This window comes from Amblyomma maculatum, chromosome 4 (genome assembly GCF_055883805.1).
Source record: "Amblyomma maculatum isolate TAMU_Amacu chromosome 4, ASM5588380v1, whole genome shotgun sequence".
Lineage (NCBI taxonomy): Eukaryota > Metazoa > Arthropoda > Arachnida > Ixodida > Ixodidae > Amblyomma > Amblyomma maculatum.
In genome coordinates, this window is record NC_139347.1 from 126,586,949 (window position 1) to 126,604,418 (window position 17,470).

Consider the following 17,470-nt stretch of genomic DNA (forward strand, 5'->3'; position numbering starts at 1 on the left):
CAGCTGAAGCTTGACAATCACTGTGAGCATCGCTTCCAGTAGCGTATACGCTGGCAGCAGTCCTTCATGCTTGTACGAAACTGATTAGTTGCTGGATGAACTGAAGAACATCCCCAGCGTGGATGATCGTTAAAATCATAAAGTGCAAATGTTCATATTTTTTCACGAGGCTTCCAACCTTGAAACCCTGCCAAAATCCCGATGAATCTGCCGTTTTATCTCGTGAGCTATTGCACCGTCCGCCTATGTGGTTGTCGCCATCTTCCACAGACGTGGAATCAGTCATGGCAATGACGATACGGCCGCAGCAGCACCATTTGTGCGGCTGCGATTGCGATGATGATAGTGCTTATTTTATTCTGTTTTGGTCGCATATCACTGTTTGCCACATATGTCGAGTTCTCGCGTCATTGTCTTCTAAATATTTTATCTTTAATTGAATATTCAGTCAAATTTTCATGGTAAACACCTACCGGGTGGCAATAAATCTATTGTTATATTCAATGTACTGCCAATAATCGATCGTTATACAGTTAAATCTCATTACAAGAGGCACTATTACAAGAGACGCTCAGTTATAAAAGACATTTGAAAATCATTTGGTTGGTTTTCTTATGTCTGCCATGTTAACAACATTGCATACAAGAGACATGGTTACAAGAGACACTCGGTTACCAAGAACAACTTTTTCAAGGCCCTCTAGTAAATTCTTCACTATTTAGAAAAGACACAATCCAGGTGTGCTCATGCAATGCAGCTGAAGCGTACCAGCTCGTACAGTCGTGGGCAAAAGTGGTATACAACACTCAGCCAGCAACAGAGCCAGGGAAAACTGCATCGAAATGCCATCTAGCAACAGCGTAACGGACTGCGACATCGGCACATGCATGTGGATAAAATGGGGCACCGCTGCTATTGTATCGATCTTGGATAGCTGTTGCTAGATAAAGTTGGGGTGCAGTTTTCTAGAGCTCCGCCACTGGCTGAGTGTTGTATAGAATCTCGATGATACGATTACGGCTGGTACGAATTTCGGGATGATACGAATTTTAAGAATGCTTTGAACGAACTACATTGTATAGAATACGTTAAGATTCGGGGTGATACGAAGAGTTTCTGAACCTGCCGCGGTTGATACGAACGTGCAAACCAGTCGTGCATGCGAACGGGCCGGCGCGGCTGGCCTCAAGAGGGTAACATAACCGACGCGGCCGCCGCCAACTCCCTCCCCCCCCCCCTTCCCCCCCGCCGCGAATGATAGGAACGCCGCGAATGATAGGAACGAACGTTGTACAAACGCACAAAGCCACCGAGCAGCTCAGTGCAAGAGCTCACAGGGGGAGAGGGTACCCACCGCGGCCGCTGCCTCTCCTCTCCAACACCTCTCACCCCACTAGCCACCCTACTCCCCCCTCCCTTTCGTAGCAAACCGACGAGCACTAGACAAGGACGGCCAAGGCGAAGCACGTGCCCAGTCGTGTACGTCACTCATTCGTTGGCAGCTCATTGGTCTATCGAAAAGTTGTCTCGCCGGTTGTTCCCAGGAGGACTGTGACGCTGGCTGCCGCTACAGTAGTTCTCCGGTTCTCCGTTCGCCGCTTCTTTCTGTCGTTCGCTGTGACGTGAACTGCCCAAACGTTAGAAAGACGCAAGCGTTCGCTGCTGCCGAAATGTCGCGGAAGCGTAAAGCCCTTTCTTTTAAGGAAAAGCTTGAAGTGCTGAAGAGGGTCGACGAAAACCCTAAGAAGAAGAGTGTTGACTTAGCAAAAGAGCTAGGGTTGGCACCGTCAACACTCTGCACCATTGTTGGGTAGCGAGATGTCATCTTGAAGAATGTGCAGCACTTCGGTGCGAACGTGAAGGAGGCTAAAACAGCGACCCATGTCAAGCTGGAAGAGGTTCTGCTGACTTGGTTCCGCGAAGTGACAGCGGCCGGCGTCAACGTGGACAGCAAGGTGCTACGTGAAAAAGCCGACACCGTCGCGCTTTCGCTTGGAATTGAAAATTTCCAAGCGTCTGGGGGATGGCTGCACCGGTTTAAGGAGCGGCACGGACTTGTCTGCCGGGTCGTCTCAGGTGAAGGCAAGAAAGTGGATCAGTCAGCTGTAGATGAGTGGCTGAACACGCTGCCGGCACTGATTTCGGAGTACGCGCCACGACATATTTAATGCGGACGAGGCGGGCCTCTTTTTCAACCTTCAACTAGAAAGAAGTTTGTGCGTAAAAGGCCAGGCATGCCAGGGCGGCCAGAAAAGCAAGGAGAGAGTAACAGTACTCTTTTGCTGCAACTCGGATGGATCAGAGAAACTCCAGCTTACCGTCAATCGGTAAGTCGAAGAAACCGAGGTGTTTCCGATCGGTGGAGCGTTTGCCTGTCTTTTACAAAGGCAACCGAAAGACGTGGATGACTGGAGATTTTTTCCGCGAGTTCTTGACAAGCCTTGATCGGAAAATGGCGTCAAGAAACCGGAAAAGTTTTCTTTTCGTGGACCAGTGCTCTGCCCACCCAAAGGAAATGACATTCAATAACGTGAAAGTCAGGTTCCTGCCGGCGAACACTACCAGCCATCTTCAGCCACTGGACGCTGGGATAATTAGAAATGTGAAACATCATTTCAAAGGACTTGTAGTGTGGCGTCTGCTGGCAAAAATTGACCGTGAAGAAGCAAACTTGTGGATCAGTCTCTTAGATGCTTTGCACTTTATAGCCATGTCGTGGGATAGTGTAACTTCAGACACAATCTCGAACTGTTTTAGAAAGTGCGGATTTTCCATCGGACTTGCTGCGGCTTCGGCAGGAGATTGTCAAGAGCCAGACGAAGACCTCACGATTGATGGCTGGGACAATCTGGAAACTGAAGCTTCGGTTCGGGACTTCGTTACCGCGGACGACAATGTCGCGACCTGTGGGCTGAGGTCTATTGAAGACTTGGTTAATGAAGCGAATGATTGCGAAAGTGAGCCTGACAGCGATGGTGACGCTGATGACAAGTGTGATCAGCCACCGTCAAAGGCAGATACTCTTCACGCTTTGGACGTTCTGCGCCGCACCATAAGTGCCAGCAGCGTGAGCGACGAAACCGCGGCACGGTTTTATGCCTTTCAGGCGGAGCTTGTCCGCGACATCAACAGCAAAAAAGTGCAGACAAGCATTACGGACTTTTTCGGCCGCAAGTAGTTCGCCATAATAAACTTTGGTTCATTTTCAATTCATTCCCGTGTGGATGTTGACTTGTTTTGAATCATACGAATTCGGGATGATACGAATATTTTGCGTGCTCCCTTGCAATTCGTATCATCGAGATTCTACTGTATATCACTTTTGCTCACGACTGCGCACGATGCGCTTCAGATTTCCTTTAGCTAAATTCTGTTCCATATCAGCATCCTTTATGTTGCAATATGTCAAGAACTGAGGAGTGCTTCCCCAGGATTGAAAAGTCAGAACGAACCCGCTGTTTCAGCCACTGGCATTGCATTACTGTCACCTACGAAGCAATCAAAATGCATGAATGACATCCAGCATTTTTAACTCCTCGCTGTTAAAATTTTATCACAAGATGAAAGCTTACAATCCTGATGCCTTCCTTTTTGTGAACAATGCCTCTTGCGGCACCAAAAGCACTAAAGTTCTCGTGCTCAAAGCCACCTAAGTTATTTTTCCCTCCAAACTCCACACCCTACCTTCAACCAACAGACAGACATTATGCACTCTGTCAAGTTACTGTACAAAACAAGGTTGGTAGAACGCCTACTGCTCGACAGGCAGCAAGGCTGTACAATAGTAATTGATGCGAAGTCTGCTGTTCAGGTGATTTCAGGTGTCTGGAATGGCCTCAGAAGTGAAGCTGTGAAAAACCGTTTCAGATAAGCAGGCTTTAAATGTGGCGACATGATGTAAGAGGGCCCATATATGCATACTGTGGAAAGCTTCCTTGAAGATAAAGCTTGGGCGAGCATCCAAGAGACTGCTGAGGTACCAGAATTTTTTGAGGAATTCGTATCTGTAAATGGCACATGTTCCACAGAGGATAACTACGAGGACATTTCAAAGGAAAAGTGTCAGCATCTGAGGATGACGAGCATGTAAGAATGCTTCAAAGGTATTAGAGCAACAGGAAGGCTTGCAAAGTGAAGTGGTTTACCTCCAGAATTTGGGAAGGAATACACTCTGCACTCACAAAAATACATACTAGTATGAATAACTTCTTTAAGCTTTCCTATCAATGCTTGTGAATGCATTTATATGCTGATGTGCAGTAAACTGATCAACACAGTGCTTCTAGAATTTTTCGTTACAAGAGACCTTGCTTACAAGAGACATCTTTTTCGTGTCCCTTGAGTGTGTTTTGTAACGAGGTTTTACTGTATCTGGTTTATTTTTATATAGGTGCAATGAAAAAAATTATAAATCACAAGAATTTGATCGCTACAAGCAATGTATCGTTATATCTGGTATCGTTATAAGTGGACTGCACTGTACTCCATTCCCCTTCTAGTGGAACTTTACCCGCAAAAGTGTGGGCAGGCACGATGCAATGCAAGAATTTTTTGTGTTGCCTGAGACTAGTGATTGGAGCCTACTTTGTGCCAGAGCGCTGCACAAATGTATGTCCCTTTGCCCTTTTTGAAAGGAAAGAACGTGGCACAGTGTAGTACCCAGTGTCTACATGCAGCGTAGCCTTTTGCCTGTGGCCCACTTGAGACTCTGTTATGCAGCACCACCGACTTCGAGGAGACAGTGGCGCCCTCCAGCAGCACCGTCATGCACCAGCGGCACTGGGAGCCCCAGGCCCCTGCGAGGCGCCCAGCTGGCCGCAGAGGTTGCCCACGTGGTGCGACCGCTGGCCCACTGTATCCTTTTCATTCGCTTGGCTTCACTTGTAGCGAATGCTGCTTTTGGGGAGATGTCGTTTCCCTACAGTTTAACCTCCATTGCCTGAGCTTTTCACTGCTCTTCCTCCACTACTACCAGTGTGCACTCGTACATTGGCTCTGTCCTTGACTGATGGGTCTCTCCAGTGTCGGCCCTCGGCCTGTGCGGCCGCTTGTCCTGGACCCCCTGGTTGATGGCGGCTGGCCTGGATGTAGCCAGGTAGGCTGCTGGATCGCAAATCAATGCTGCCCCGCAGTTAGCCTCACTGAACAGTGACAGCCAGCAAATGTATTGGGGCTAGTGCATTGCAGATTGTGTTTTTCCACATTGGTTCTGTCATGCTCTAGCAGTTGTACCAGGCACAACTCAAAAAGCTTTATTCTTCCGCATTTGGGCTCCCATGCTAGTCTATTCACACATTGTTCTGCATGTGGTGCACTTCTCTGTTCATTCTCGCAACTATATGGAGGGCACACTAGCGCCCTCCCATGGCACTGCCTGATACCTAGTCTGGTATACAGTAGAATCTCGATGATACGATTACGGCTGGTACGAATTTCGGGATGATACGAATTTTAAGAATGCTTTGAACGAACTACATTGTATAGAATACGTTAAGATTCGGGGTGATACGAAGAGTTTCTGAACCTGCCGCGGTTGATACGAACGTGCAAACCAGTCGTGCATGCGAGCGGGCCGGCGCGGCTGGCCTCAAGAGGGTAACATAACCGACGCGGCCGCCGCCAACTCCCTCCCCCCCCCCCCCTTCCCCCCCGCCGCGAATGATAGGAACGCCGCGAATGATAGGAACGAACGTTGTACAAACGCACAAAGCCACCGAGCAGCTCAGTGCAAGAGCTCACAGGGGGAGAGGGTACCCACCGTGGCCGCTGCCTCTCCTCTCCAACACCTCTCACCCCACTAGCCACCCTACTCCCCCCTCCCTTTCGTAGCAAACCGACGAGCACTAGACAAGGACGGCCAAGGCGAAGCACGTGCCCAGTCGTGTACGTCACTCATTCGTTGGCAGCTCATTGGTCTATCGAAAAGTTGTCTCGCCGGTTGTTCCCAGGAGGACTGTGACGCTGGCTGCCGCTACAGTAGTTCTCCGGTTCTCCGTTCGCCGCTTCTTTCTGTCGTTCGCTGTGACGTGAACTGCCCAAACGTTAGAAAGACGCAAGCGTTCGCTGCTGCCGAAATGTCGCGGAAGCGTAAAGCCCTTTCTTTTAAGGAAAAGCTTGAAGTGCTGAAGAGGGTCGACGAAAACCCTAAGAAGAAGAGTGTTGACTTAGCAAAAGAGCTAGGGTTGGCACCGTCAACACTCTGCACCATTGTTGGGTAGCGAGATGTCATCTTGAAGAATGTGCAGCACTTCGGTGCGAACGTGAAGCAGGCTAAAACAGCGACCCATGTCAAGCTGGAAGAGGTTCTGCTGACTTGGTTCCGCGAAGTGACAGCGGCCGGCGTCAACGTGGACAGCAAGGTGCTACGTGAAAAAGCCGACACCGTCGCGCTTTCGCTTGGAATTGAAAATTTCCAAGCGTCTGGGGGATGGCTGCACCGGTTTAAGGAGCGGCACGGACTTGTCTGCCGGGTCGTCTCAGGTGAAGGCAAGAAAGTGGATCAGTCAGCTGTAGATGAGTGGCTGAACACGCTGCCGGCACTGATTTCGGAGTACGCGCCACGACATATTTAATGCGGACGAGGCGGGCCTCTTTTTCAACCTTCAACTAGAAAGAAGTTTGTGCGTAAAAGGCCAGGCATGCCAGGGCGGCCAGAAAAGCAAGGAGAGAGTAACAGTACTCTTTTGCTGCAACTCGGATGGATCAGAGAAACTCCAGCTTACCGTCAATCGGTAAGTCGAAGAAACCGAGGTGTTTCCGATCGGTGGAGCGTTTGCCTGTCTTTTACAAAGGCAACCGAAAGACGTGGATGACTGGAGATTTTTTCCGCGAGTTCTTGACAAGCCTTGATCGGAAAATGGCGTCAAGAAACCGGAAAAGTTTGCTTTTCGTGGACCAGTGCTCTGCCCACCCAAAGGAAATGACATTCAATAACGTGAAAGTCAGGTTCCTGCCGGCGAACACTACCAGCCATCTTCAGCCACTGGACGCTGGGATAATTAGAAATGTGAAACATCATTTCAAAGGACTTGTAGTGTGGCGTCTGCTGGCAAAAATTGACCGTGAAGAAGCAAACTTGTGGATCAGTCTCTTAGATGCTTTGCACTTTATAGCCATGTCGTGGGATAGTGTAACTTCAGACACAATCTCGAACTGTTTTAGAAAGTGCGGATTTTCCATCGGACTTGCTGCGGCTTCGGCAGGAGATTGTCAAGAGCCAGACGAAGACCTCACGATTGATGGCTGGGACAATCTGGAAACTGAAGCTTCGGTTCGGGACTTCGTTACCGCGGACGACAATGTCGCGACCTGTGGGCTGAGGTCTATTGAAGACTTGGTTAATGAAGCGAATGATTGCGAAAGTGAGCCTGACAGCGATGGTGACGCTGATGACAAGTGTGATCAGCCACCGTCAAAGGCAGATACTCTTCACGCTTTGGACGTTCTGCGCCGCACCGTAAGTGCCAGCAGCGTGAGCGACGAAACCGCGGCACGGTTTTATGCCTTTCAGGCGGAGCTTGTCCGCGACATCAACAGCAAAAAAGTGCAGACAAGCATTACGGACTTTTTCGGCCGCAAGTAGTTCGCCATAATAAACTTTGGTTCATTTTCAATTCATTCCCGTGTGGATGTTGACTTGTTTTGAATCATACGAATTCGGGATGATACGAATATTTTGCGTGCTCCCTTGCAATTCGTATCATCGAGATTCTACTGTAGCGGAATGCCATTTAAGGATGTGGGTCTTAGAACGGCCAAAAATGGCCAAAAAATTGGTTTTGGGAAAAATGTGTTTTTAAAATGTTTGTACTATTGAGCACCTGCTCTGTAAATATTAACGCTGAATTTAATATCGAAATACGGTAGACTTTCTAAACAGCACGGGAGCCATGAAATGTCCCAAACGTGTGAAATTTGTTCGAATTTATCACGCATGCCGCGGGCGAAGCACCTGGCCGATCGCCGCCATCTTGGGCTTCTTTTGAAGCTTGTTTCTTTTTGTGTATTTTGTGGCATCTCAAAATGGCGTCAGTCAAGGAGAGCGAATGCCCTCGTTAGTTTCCTGCGCCGTTGATTGGCTGGAGCTCCCGCGTGCGAGGCGAGCCTTCCGTTCTAGGCCTCCCATTGGCCAACCCGACGCGTGCCATTTTTTTTCTTTCTGTTTTCTTTTTGCGCTCGCCGTCGTAATACTTGCTTCGTGCGTCTGACCACGTCTCTTTCTGCGCAGTGCTCGCTTAGCGAAGTTTCACGAGATCATTTTAGTTTCAGCTTTCCTGCATCGCATACTTTGTGGGCAGAAAGTAGCGATGCCGGCAGATGCGTTTGAAGACGACGCGCCATGTGTTCGGGCGGAGGAACGTCGGCCACCCAACGTGAAGTGCGGTTTGACGTCAGTATGTTCAACTGTACCGGATGAAAACGGCTTGCTGCCGCAGCGAGCATCGCCTACCCTGTTGCCTGCCCGCTGTTTGACCATGCCCGATGATGAGTGTTCCCATTCCCAACCACAGCGATCGTCGCCTGTTCTATCGCCTACCCAACGTTCGACCATGCCGGACGAAAATTGTTCGAAGCCCATCGCCGGATGAACTTGCTCCAGAATTGAGGCCTAGTCTCAGCTAATCTTGCCGACTTGACACTGGATTTTACATGGTGGAGGAGATCGCCACGTGTATGGGACACGCAGACATGGTCAAGCGCGGCATGGATGCTAAGCTGCCGACGCAGCACAAATTCGATCTCCTTAAAGTGGATCTGGCGCACACAGAGGAGGCTGAATCGGGCACTAACTTTGTCGCGGTGGACTTGGTGCTGCTGAAGGAGCTTTTTTTGCAAGTGTGGCAAGTGCGGGCTGTCTTCTGCGCTCGATCTGGACAAGTCCGACAAGCAGTACGGTCTAGCAGTGAAATTGGAGGTGACATACTCGGCGTGCGACTATCATGTGGCGCATTTTTCGTCGCCGAGGACTAAAGGACCTGCCAAGATCACACCCTTTAAGGTGAACATGAGGGCCATGAAAAGTATCCAGAGCATCGGAAAAGGTGTTACGGGCCTCTCTGATTTCTGCACCGGAATAAACCTGTCACACAGAAAACGTTTCAAGTCCACTTAAGGAAAGTGGTCAAGGTTTGTGAGGGCATTGCAGCAGCTTTTGAAGCTGCTAGTGTTAGTGTTGTCAAAGGATTTTATGAAGACCTTTATCAGCCTGCCAATAACATTGATGTTATCTTTGAAGGCACCTAAATGACCAGAGGGCGGTCATCACATATTGGGGTAGGCTGTATCATTGAAATGTACACTACTCTAGTGATTGACCATGCTGTCCTTTCAAACTTTTGTCTTGGATGCACCATCGGTCCTAAACCTTCAGATGAAGGTTACGAAGACTGGCTGGCAGAGCACGAGTGCCAGAAGAACATAGACTGCAATTCAGGGCGAATGGAAGTTGAGGCAGCCCTGCTGATGTTCAAGCATTTGCTCTCCAAAAATGGGCTCCGCTTCATGACAATACTTTGTGATGGAGACAGCCGCTCATTCCACGCCTTGCAGGCAGAAAACGTCTATGGGTTTGTCCCCATAGAAAAAAAGGACTGCTTGAATCATGTGCTCAAGCTTATGGGCACTGCACTATGAAGCTTATTGGAGAAAAAAAAGGCCCAGGGCAAAACTCTCGAAGGCAGAGGGAAATTGACTCAAGAAAAAATTAGAAAGATCACCAACTACTACGGGTATGCCTACCGCAGCCACACACATGACGTGCCAGGAATGAAGAAGGCAGTGCGAGCCACGTTTCGGCACGTCTTCGACAGACAGTGTCCCCGACCATAGCTTGTGCCCCGATGGCGTGAACTCGTGGTGTAAATACAATCGCGCTATCGCGAATGCCGAGGAGCCTCCTGCTCACAAAGATGCTTTACCAGCCTCTGTTCGCGCAGCACTAGAGCCAGTGTTTGCTCGACTCAGTGATCATGCCTTGCTGGAGAGGTGTGCCGATGGCATGACACAAAATTCTACTGAGTGCCTGCACTTTGTGATTTGGACACAAGTGTCCAAGAACAGCCACGCATCACTGCTCAGCGTAGCAAGAGCAGTTGCTTAAGTGGTTGCAGTATTTAACCAAGGCAGAAGAGGAACTGATGAGAGTGTAGATTTGGGCCTCGGCTACACTCCAGGTTGCAACCTTCTTCATCGGTGTCTCGAAAAGGACTGGATGAGGCTGCAGAAATCTACAGCAGCCTTCTTGAGCAACAATCCTGAAAAAAGTCTCTCTAGGAGGCGCAAAGGAGACAGGTGCCCTGACTACAGCGCCGGACAAGTGTAAATTGCCGTCAGCACGAACCACTCTAGACAGCGCTGGAGAGGTGCAAATCACCATGAGCATTTACTAGAACTGTTTAGTTATACAGCTTTTGCAGCCCTCGTGCAATAATTGGCAATATGCTACATATTAAAATATTGCTATTGTCTTGTCTACACATGAGGTCCACAAATTTGCTGAATTCCTAATGGCCTATGCTACCTTGGCCTTGGATTGTCCGCGATATCTTCATTTTTAGTTGACATATTCAGAATCCAAAGACAGTTTCAGAAATGGGAAGGATATGTGATTTTTGGTGAAAAATATCACATTTCAGGTATCAGCGGTTCATCTTATAACATACGGTCAGACTTCAAATGCAGTTTTCTCAAGTTTCATATTTTTGGTCAGTCTCCTCAGCCTTACACAGAGTTTTGATCACTTCTTTTTGGTTCACAAAAATCACATTGGTACCATTTTCTTCAAAAAGGAATGAGGTACCCGATGACATGCTTACTTTTTTTGTTTAGAGCATGCATAAATAGTAATTTGCAATTAGCTTAACTAATTTTAGGGTCAAATACTGCAACCTTTTACTCTCGACAATATATCAGGATGACATGTCTAGAAAAAAAACGAAGAATGTCATCGGGTATGGGAACTCTCTGACTATCAATTCATGTATATAAAAGCAACAAAATGGAATGAGAAAGTTCGTTAATGGTACTGAAAGGGGGGTTTTACTGTGTTTTAACAGGGGTAATAGCCCTCTTGAAGTTGTACGGCGAACCACACAAGAATACAGCCAGTCTAGGCCTCCACAAGCGAGCTCGAGCAGCGCAGCGGCACTTCGTCGTTCTTATCCTCGTCTTCGTGATTGTCTCGCCTAGTTCATCCTCGTCTTCGTAATATAATCGCATAGTTCACTACAATTTCCCCCGGAGCGAAGAGGAGCCATCCTGGCGACCTATGGTGAGGGCAAGAGGAGTGAATCGTAGTACGTTTTGAGGCGGCTCACGTGCACAGTTTCGCGGCCGCGATGACGCATGTCTGAAGAGGGAGTGAGTGGCTCCACGATGTAATTCACAGGGGAGATTTGACGGACAATGCGGTAGGGGCCGTGGTACTCGGTTCGAAATTTTGATGACAATCCCGGTGGGGTGCCAGGAACCCGGAGCCAAACAAGGAATCCTTCAAGAAAAACGTGTGGCTTCAGATCTCTGTCGTGGTGATGCTTTTGGCGGCCCTGAGATTCCGATGTAAAACTCCAGGCCAACTGGCGACATTCCTCCGCATGTTTGCTGACGTCTGAAAGGAGAGCCCACTCGGAGGAGTCTGGATGATATGGTAAAATAGTGTCCATTGTGGGCGACGCCTCACGCCCATAAAGGAGGAAGAAAGGGCTAAATCCAGTGGTTGATTGCGTGGCGTTGTTGTAAGCGTACGTCACGAAAGGAAGAACAGCGTCCTAGTTAGTCTGACCGGCGGCAACGTACATCGTCAGCATATTTCCAGGAATACGATTGAAGCGCTCAGTCAGCCCGTTTGTTTGAGGGTGATAGGCTGCGGTGGTTCGATGTATGATGCGACATTCGAACAGGAGAGCTTCAACGACGTTGGAAAGGAAGACGCGTCCTCGGTCACTCAGCAGCTCTCGCGGCGCGCCGTGACAAAAAACAAAATGATGTATCAAGAACAGGGCAACTTCACGGGCAGTAGCGGCGGGTAAAGCGGCGGTCTCGGCATACCGGGTGAGGTGGTCGATACCGACGATAATCCACCGGTTCCCAGAAACTGTGCTGGGAAGTGGCCCATAAATGTCAACGCCAATGCGGTCAAAAGGGCGAGCCGGGCTTGGAAGTGGTTGTAAGGGGCCAGAAGCATGCGGTGTGGATGACTTCCAGCGCTGACAGGCGATGCAGGAGCGGACGTATTCGCAAATATACCCATACATGCCGCGCCAATAGTAGCGTTGAGTAGGGGTGTGTGAATAGTGGTTTTTTGATTCGAAGCGAATAGTGATTTTCTTCGAATAATTTCGAAGCGAATAGTTCGAATAGTACTTCTGGCACTAAAAAGAGGCTGAATCACAGTAGGCATTTCCAAAACCATTTATTTTCCCAATACGCGATGCCATTACATACTGCACTGAGGCTTTATTTAAAACCACACTTCAAAATTTTAAGAAAGCACCTAAAGTGAGTGATGAACAATTTTTGCTGGCTTAGTAATAAAAAGTTATAACACATAAAGATACTGCTGGATTTCTAATAAGAAATTCGAGATAAAATTAAAAAAAATGAGAGTATAACAGAACGGTGCCAGTAGTACAACCAAAAACTGAAACTATAGTAGTAACTGCACTACACTGCAGCAAGAGCACTAAGAACAGTAAAGAAAAAAAAAGACATTCTGCACTTCCGGTGACAGCTGCCATTTACAGCCCAGCATACTCCAATCTAAATGTTATCGTGCAGAAACACAAGCTGTTCTACATGACGGGTGAGCAGGTTCTATGTTTCCTGCAGCTAAAAACAGCCTTTCGCTGGTAGTCTGTGTTGCTGGAATTGAAAGATATTTGCGTGCAAGTGGTGCTATGGATGGGTACAGATGGCTGCCGTTGGTTCTCCACCATGCCAAAGGGTCTTCAGACTGCGGAAGAAGGGGGCTTTTCAAGTACTCGGCGACTTCATTCTTCACTGTATGGTGTGGTCGGCGGCTCTTATCGGAACTAAATTTGTCAAAGGCGCACCACACAGAGTCACCCGAAGTTGAAGGTCTTGGAGATGCGCAGACTCCGCTTGGAACCTCAGCATGCTGATGCACTAGCACCGTCTCTTCTGCTGCCTTCACAAGGAGATCAAGCGCCCATTTCTTTTCAGCTTCGGTAGTGTAGCATGCATCTTTGTACCTAGGGTCAGCCAACATGGCTAATGCTGGAAGCTGAGACATCTTGATGTCAGGAAATTTAGACTTGATGCTCTTTAGTAGGCTGGATGCAATTGATGCTGCATCATAATCATTCAAATGCTGTGCAAGAACGATCCTTGTGCATTCAAGCAGCGGGATAACTTGTGAGAGAGTTGGGTAGCTATCCCCAGAGAGTTCAGTTGTGGCCTGATCAAGCGGCTGCAGGACCTATACTGATGCTGCTAGTAGCTTCCACTCTTGTGCGGTGAGATTTTCAACCACATCACATTCTGAAAGTTCCACAGTAATAGGGGCCCGAAGTCTTAGAAGTCTGGCCATCATGGCATGCTCGCTGTTCCAACGTGTCGGTACGTCCTGCACTACTTCAAGACAATCCAAAAGCATGCTTTTCTGAATTTCATTAAGGCGTGCTCGAGCCTTGGCACTTCGCTTATACCGACCTACTATTGACCTTGCTTTTGCACAAAGCTGCGCAAGCCCCGCCACATCTTTTTTGACATCAATTGATGCATAACTGAAGCGTGTGGCCGAAACACAGCACGCCCTGCCACAACGATCGCGCAACCGCCGAAACAGTTTCTCCCGTTGTCTGTGACCACAAAGGTCGGCACCGTTCCTTCAGATGGAAGTTCCCACTCCTCTATTACAGTTCCGATGAACTCCGCCAAGTTCTCGGCAGTGTGAGCACCCACCAATTCGGTACAGGCAAGTGCATGTACATGTTGCACAAACGCCTTATCCATCACATGGCAAGTGAAACTTACATAGCTGTCGTTCGCTCGCGATGTCCAACCATCCATTGTGATAGAGAAGGACTCCACTCCGCTTGCGAAGACCTCTGCAAGCTTCGTTCGCACCTCTTCTTTTTTCGATGCATAAAGGTCGGGAATGATGACCCTCGAGAAAGTCGTTCGTGACGGCACTGCGTAATCGGGCATGGCGAGTTTCATCACATCACGAAAGCCAGGCTCCTCATCGATGGAGTACGGGTGCATACCGCGTGCAATGAATCGGCCGACCATCTTTGTCATCTGTTGCGCTTTCGGTGCTGTCGCCTTCATTTTTGGCGTGAAACATTCAGCAAGTGACGGTTGCTGAACACTCGGCTGGCTCGCCTTTTTCAAGGTGGCAGCGTGTTTGCGTGCCTGACAGTCGTCCTGGTAGGCCTTAAAGAAATCGGGGTGTCTTTTCAAGTGCGTCTGTAATGTCGTCGTCGTCCCCGTTGGCGTCTTCAAAACGGCCTTGCATTTCAAGCAGCGAGCCTCATTGCCGGGGGCAACTTTCATGAAGTAGTTCCATATTGGATTACCTTTCGTAGACGCATTGGCTTAGTGCCAACGGTCGAACCAGTGGTCGAACGGGTAGAATGTCCAACAGTGAACTAGACAATCACTTGCCACATACGTTGCTTGCGTTTCTATAGTTTAGGATCCTCGCTTCTTGGGCTTGGGTTGCGTCTTCTTTTCAGTTGCGTCGATGAGACTGCTGCGTCCAAAGAAGTTAAAATGGCACATAGGTTGACCAGACCTCCTAGCAGCACTGGCAGCACCGCACCATCGTGTCTCCAAGGCTCCCACACCACCGATACGTTGGCCGTACTATCGGGGACAGAAGTGCTCAGGACGCGCCGCGCGTGGCTCAAATGCATCGCCATCACCTAGCGGCCGGAGGTTGGCGCGTCTATTTCGCTATCTGAGGGGTGCTCGTATGGAAACGTCGGCTCTGCTGTGCGTCTCCTGGGTGCGGAAAACTGGCGCTCTTCCCGGCCTATGCCGTCACTCTGACAAGGCGTGTCGCACGATGCATTTTTTTTTTGCATTTCACTAGCAGCTCGCGGCTGCTGTTTGCCGGAGCGTTGCTTCCCTTATTAAGCCGAAGCATTGTAACATCGTTCCGGTTACATTCCCAGACTACTACCCCCTCGAGCAAGAATGGAAATGGCTGTACGAAACTCTAGCGCCGCAAGCAAAACGTTTTTCGCACCGATCGCGCTTTCTGACAAAATTATCCCCGATAGTACCTCCGAGCAGCACTTAGCATCGCGCTTCCAAGATTGTTCTTAGCCTTCAGCGCACCGGAGTGCCTGAGTTGCGGCGACGAAGTGCGGCACACCACCGAAGACGGCTCAATGCCCTGATCACGACGGCGTTCCATTCCCATCAACGCGCAAGCAGTCAAAATCGCAAGAAAAGACGCCTGTCACAGATGGATGCTATCATTTCGTTCTACTAAAGTTCGGCAGTCACGTTTTAAGTCTGCAGCCTCCCCTATGCCGAGCGTTCACGGCAGTATAACGCTCCACGGGTGCGCAATAAGCTTGCCGTTATCACACGCTAAAGGCGCCCTTCCCATTGACGTAAGTATACACTTCGGCGACATCGAGTCTCCGGGCTGCCACTGAATTTTTCGCCACTCCGAGAACGGTCGCCCATGTTCGGTACGCATGATTCGTCACCTGACTGAATGAAGCGATAGCGTGGTAGGGCTGCGTGTTTATCTTTGCATCTGTCCTGTCTGATAATCTTTTCCGCAACTCTTGAAAAAGAAAAAAAGGAGGGGGGCCGACGAATTTTCGGGCGAACGACCTGTATACGCTTTCGTGTAAAAAGCCATCTATGCGGCATTACTCGAAACCGAAACCACACAAAGCAAACGGGCGAGCGTCCCAGAAACACAATTCACGGGAGACGAATACTTCGAAATTTCGAATACCGAGAATTTGGTTCGAAGCGAATATCGAATGCTGTGCTATTCGATTCAATATTCGCACACCCCTAGCGTTGAGAAATTCTTTGAAACTTCTTGACTACACCAGGATGGGCACACTGAGGGTCGGTATGGAAAGAGGGGCAAATATGTCGTAAATGGCGGGGAATGACGAGAAGCCACCGTCGACCATCAGGCATATAATTGCGGCGGTAGAGAAGACCGTCTCATAGGGCAAAGTGTGGTGCTTGACGGCTTAAAGTCCGAGAAGGCGCAGCAGCGTTAGGAGAAGTGGACACGATGTTGATAAGAGATGCGAGCCACGGGTCTTTGCGCTGCTCCGCAGGCATGTCAGCGATGGTTAGAGAGGAGAGGATGGGGTCAGCCGCCGTGGAGCAAGCAGGTTCGTTGCAGAGGGGAGAATGAGACAGAGCGTCGGCGTCCATGTGTTTGCGGCCAGAGCGATATATAACGCGGATGTCAAATTCCTGAAGGCGGAGAGCCCATCGTGCGAGGCGGCCGGATGGGTCCTTAAGAGAGGACAGCCAACATAACGCGTGGTGGTCCGGGACGACGTCGAACTGGCGACTGTACAGGTAGGGTCGGAATTTCGTTAGTGCACACACAATTGCCAAACACTCCTTTTCCGTAACTGAGTAATTGCATTCAGCTTTAGAGAGGACACGACTCGCGTACGCGACGACGTATTCGTGAAAGCCGTTTTTCCGTTGTGCCAAGACAGCTCCGAGGCCAACGCCACTCGCATCAGTATGGACCTCGGTGGGTGCTGTCGGATCGTAGTGGCGAAGGATTGGTGGCGAAGTCAAAAGACGGCACAATGCGGTGAACGCTTCGTCGCACTCGATCGACCACGCCGTTAGGTCACTGTTTCCGCGGTGAACGCTTCGTCGCACTCGACCGACCACGCCGTTAGGTCACTGTTTCCTCGGGGGTGCAATTATAGAAGCAAAATTTCGCACGAAGCGCCGAAAATAGGAGCATAGACCTATGAAGCTTCGAAGTTGCTTGAGCGAGACCGGCTTAGGAAACTCCACCACTGCGCGAAGCTTGGCCGGATCAGGGCGAACGCCTTCCTTAGAGACGATGTGCCCCAAAATGGTCAACTTCCTGGCACCGAAGTGACACTTCTTGAGATTCAGTTGCAGGCCGGCGTCAGTAAGGCGAACCAAAACTTGCCGCAAGCGCTCTAGGTGCGTAGAGAAGTCGGTGGAAAAGACAACAATGTCGTCCAAGTAGCAGAGGCAGATGTGCCACTTGAACTTCCGCAAGATGTTATCCATCATCCTCTCGAATGTGGCGGGCGCATTGCACAGACCGAAGGGCATCACGTTAAATTCATAGAGGCCATCCGGCATCACAAATGCGGTCTTCTCTCTGTCATAGGCGGCCGTTGGCACTTGCCAGTAACCGGAACGTAAATCAAGAGACGAACAGAAAAGTATTCGGCACCTTGGAGGCAGTCAAGAGCGTCGTCTATACGCGGAAGGGGGTAATTATCCTTGTGGGTAATTTTGT

At 49.5% G+C, this 17,470-nt stretch overlaps 1 protein-coding gene and 1 pseudogene across 3 annotated transcripts in view; one reads left to right on the forward strand and one right to left on the reverse strand.

Annotated features, from left to right (window-relative positions):
- The window catches only part of Pex16 (peroxisomal biogenesis factor 16), a 170,585-nt gene that overhangs the window by 122,349 nt on the left and 30,766 nt on the right, over window positions 1-17,470 (forward strand). For all 3 annotated transcript variants that reach the window (XM_084602445.1, XM_084602446.1, XM_084602444.1), the window contains 2 exons: window positions 4,720-4,854; window positions 5,023-5,095. In XM_084602445.1, the coding sequence (XP_084458571.1) occupies window positions 4,720-4,854; window positions 5,023-5,095 (208 nt within the window). The remainder of the gene's footprint in view (window positions 1-4,719; window positions 4,855-5,022; window positions 5,096-17,470) is intronic.
- Window positions 12,764-14,223, reverse strand: LOC146192343 (zinc finger BED domain-containing protein 4-like; annotated as a pseudogene).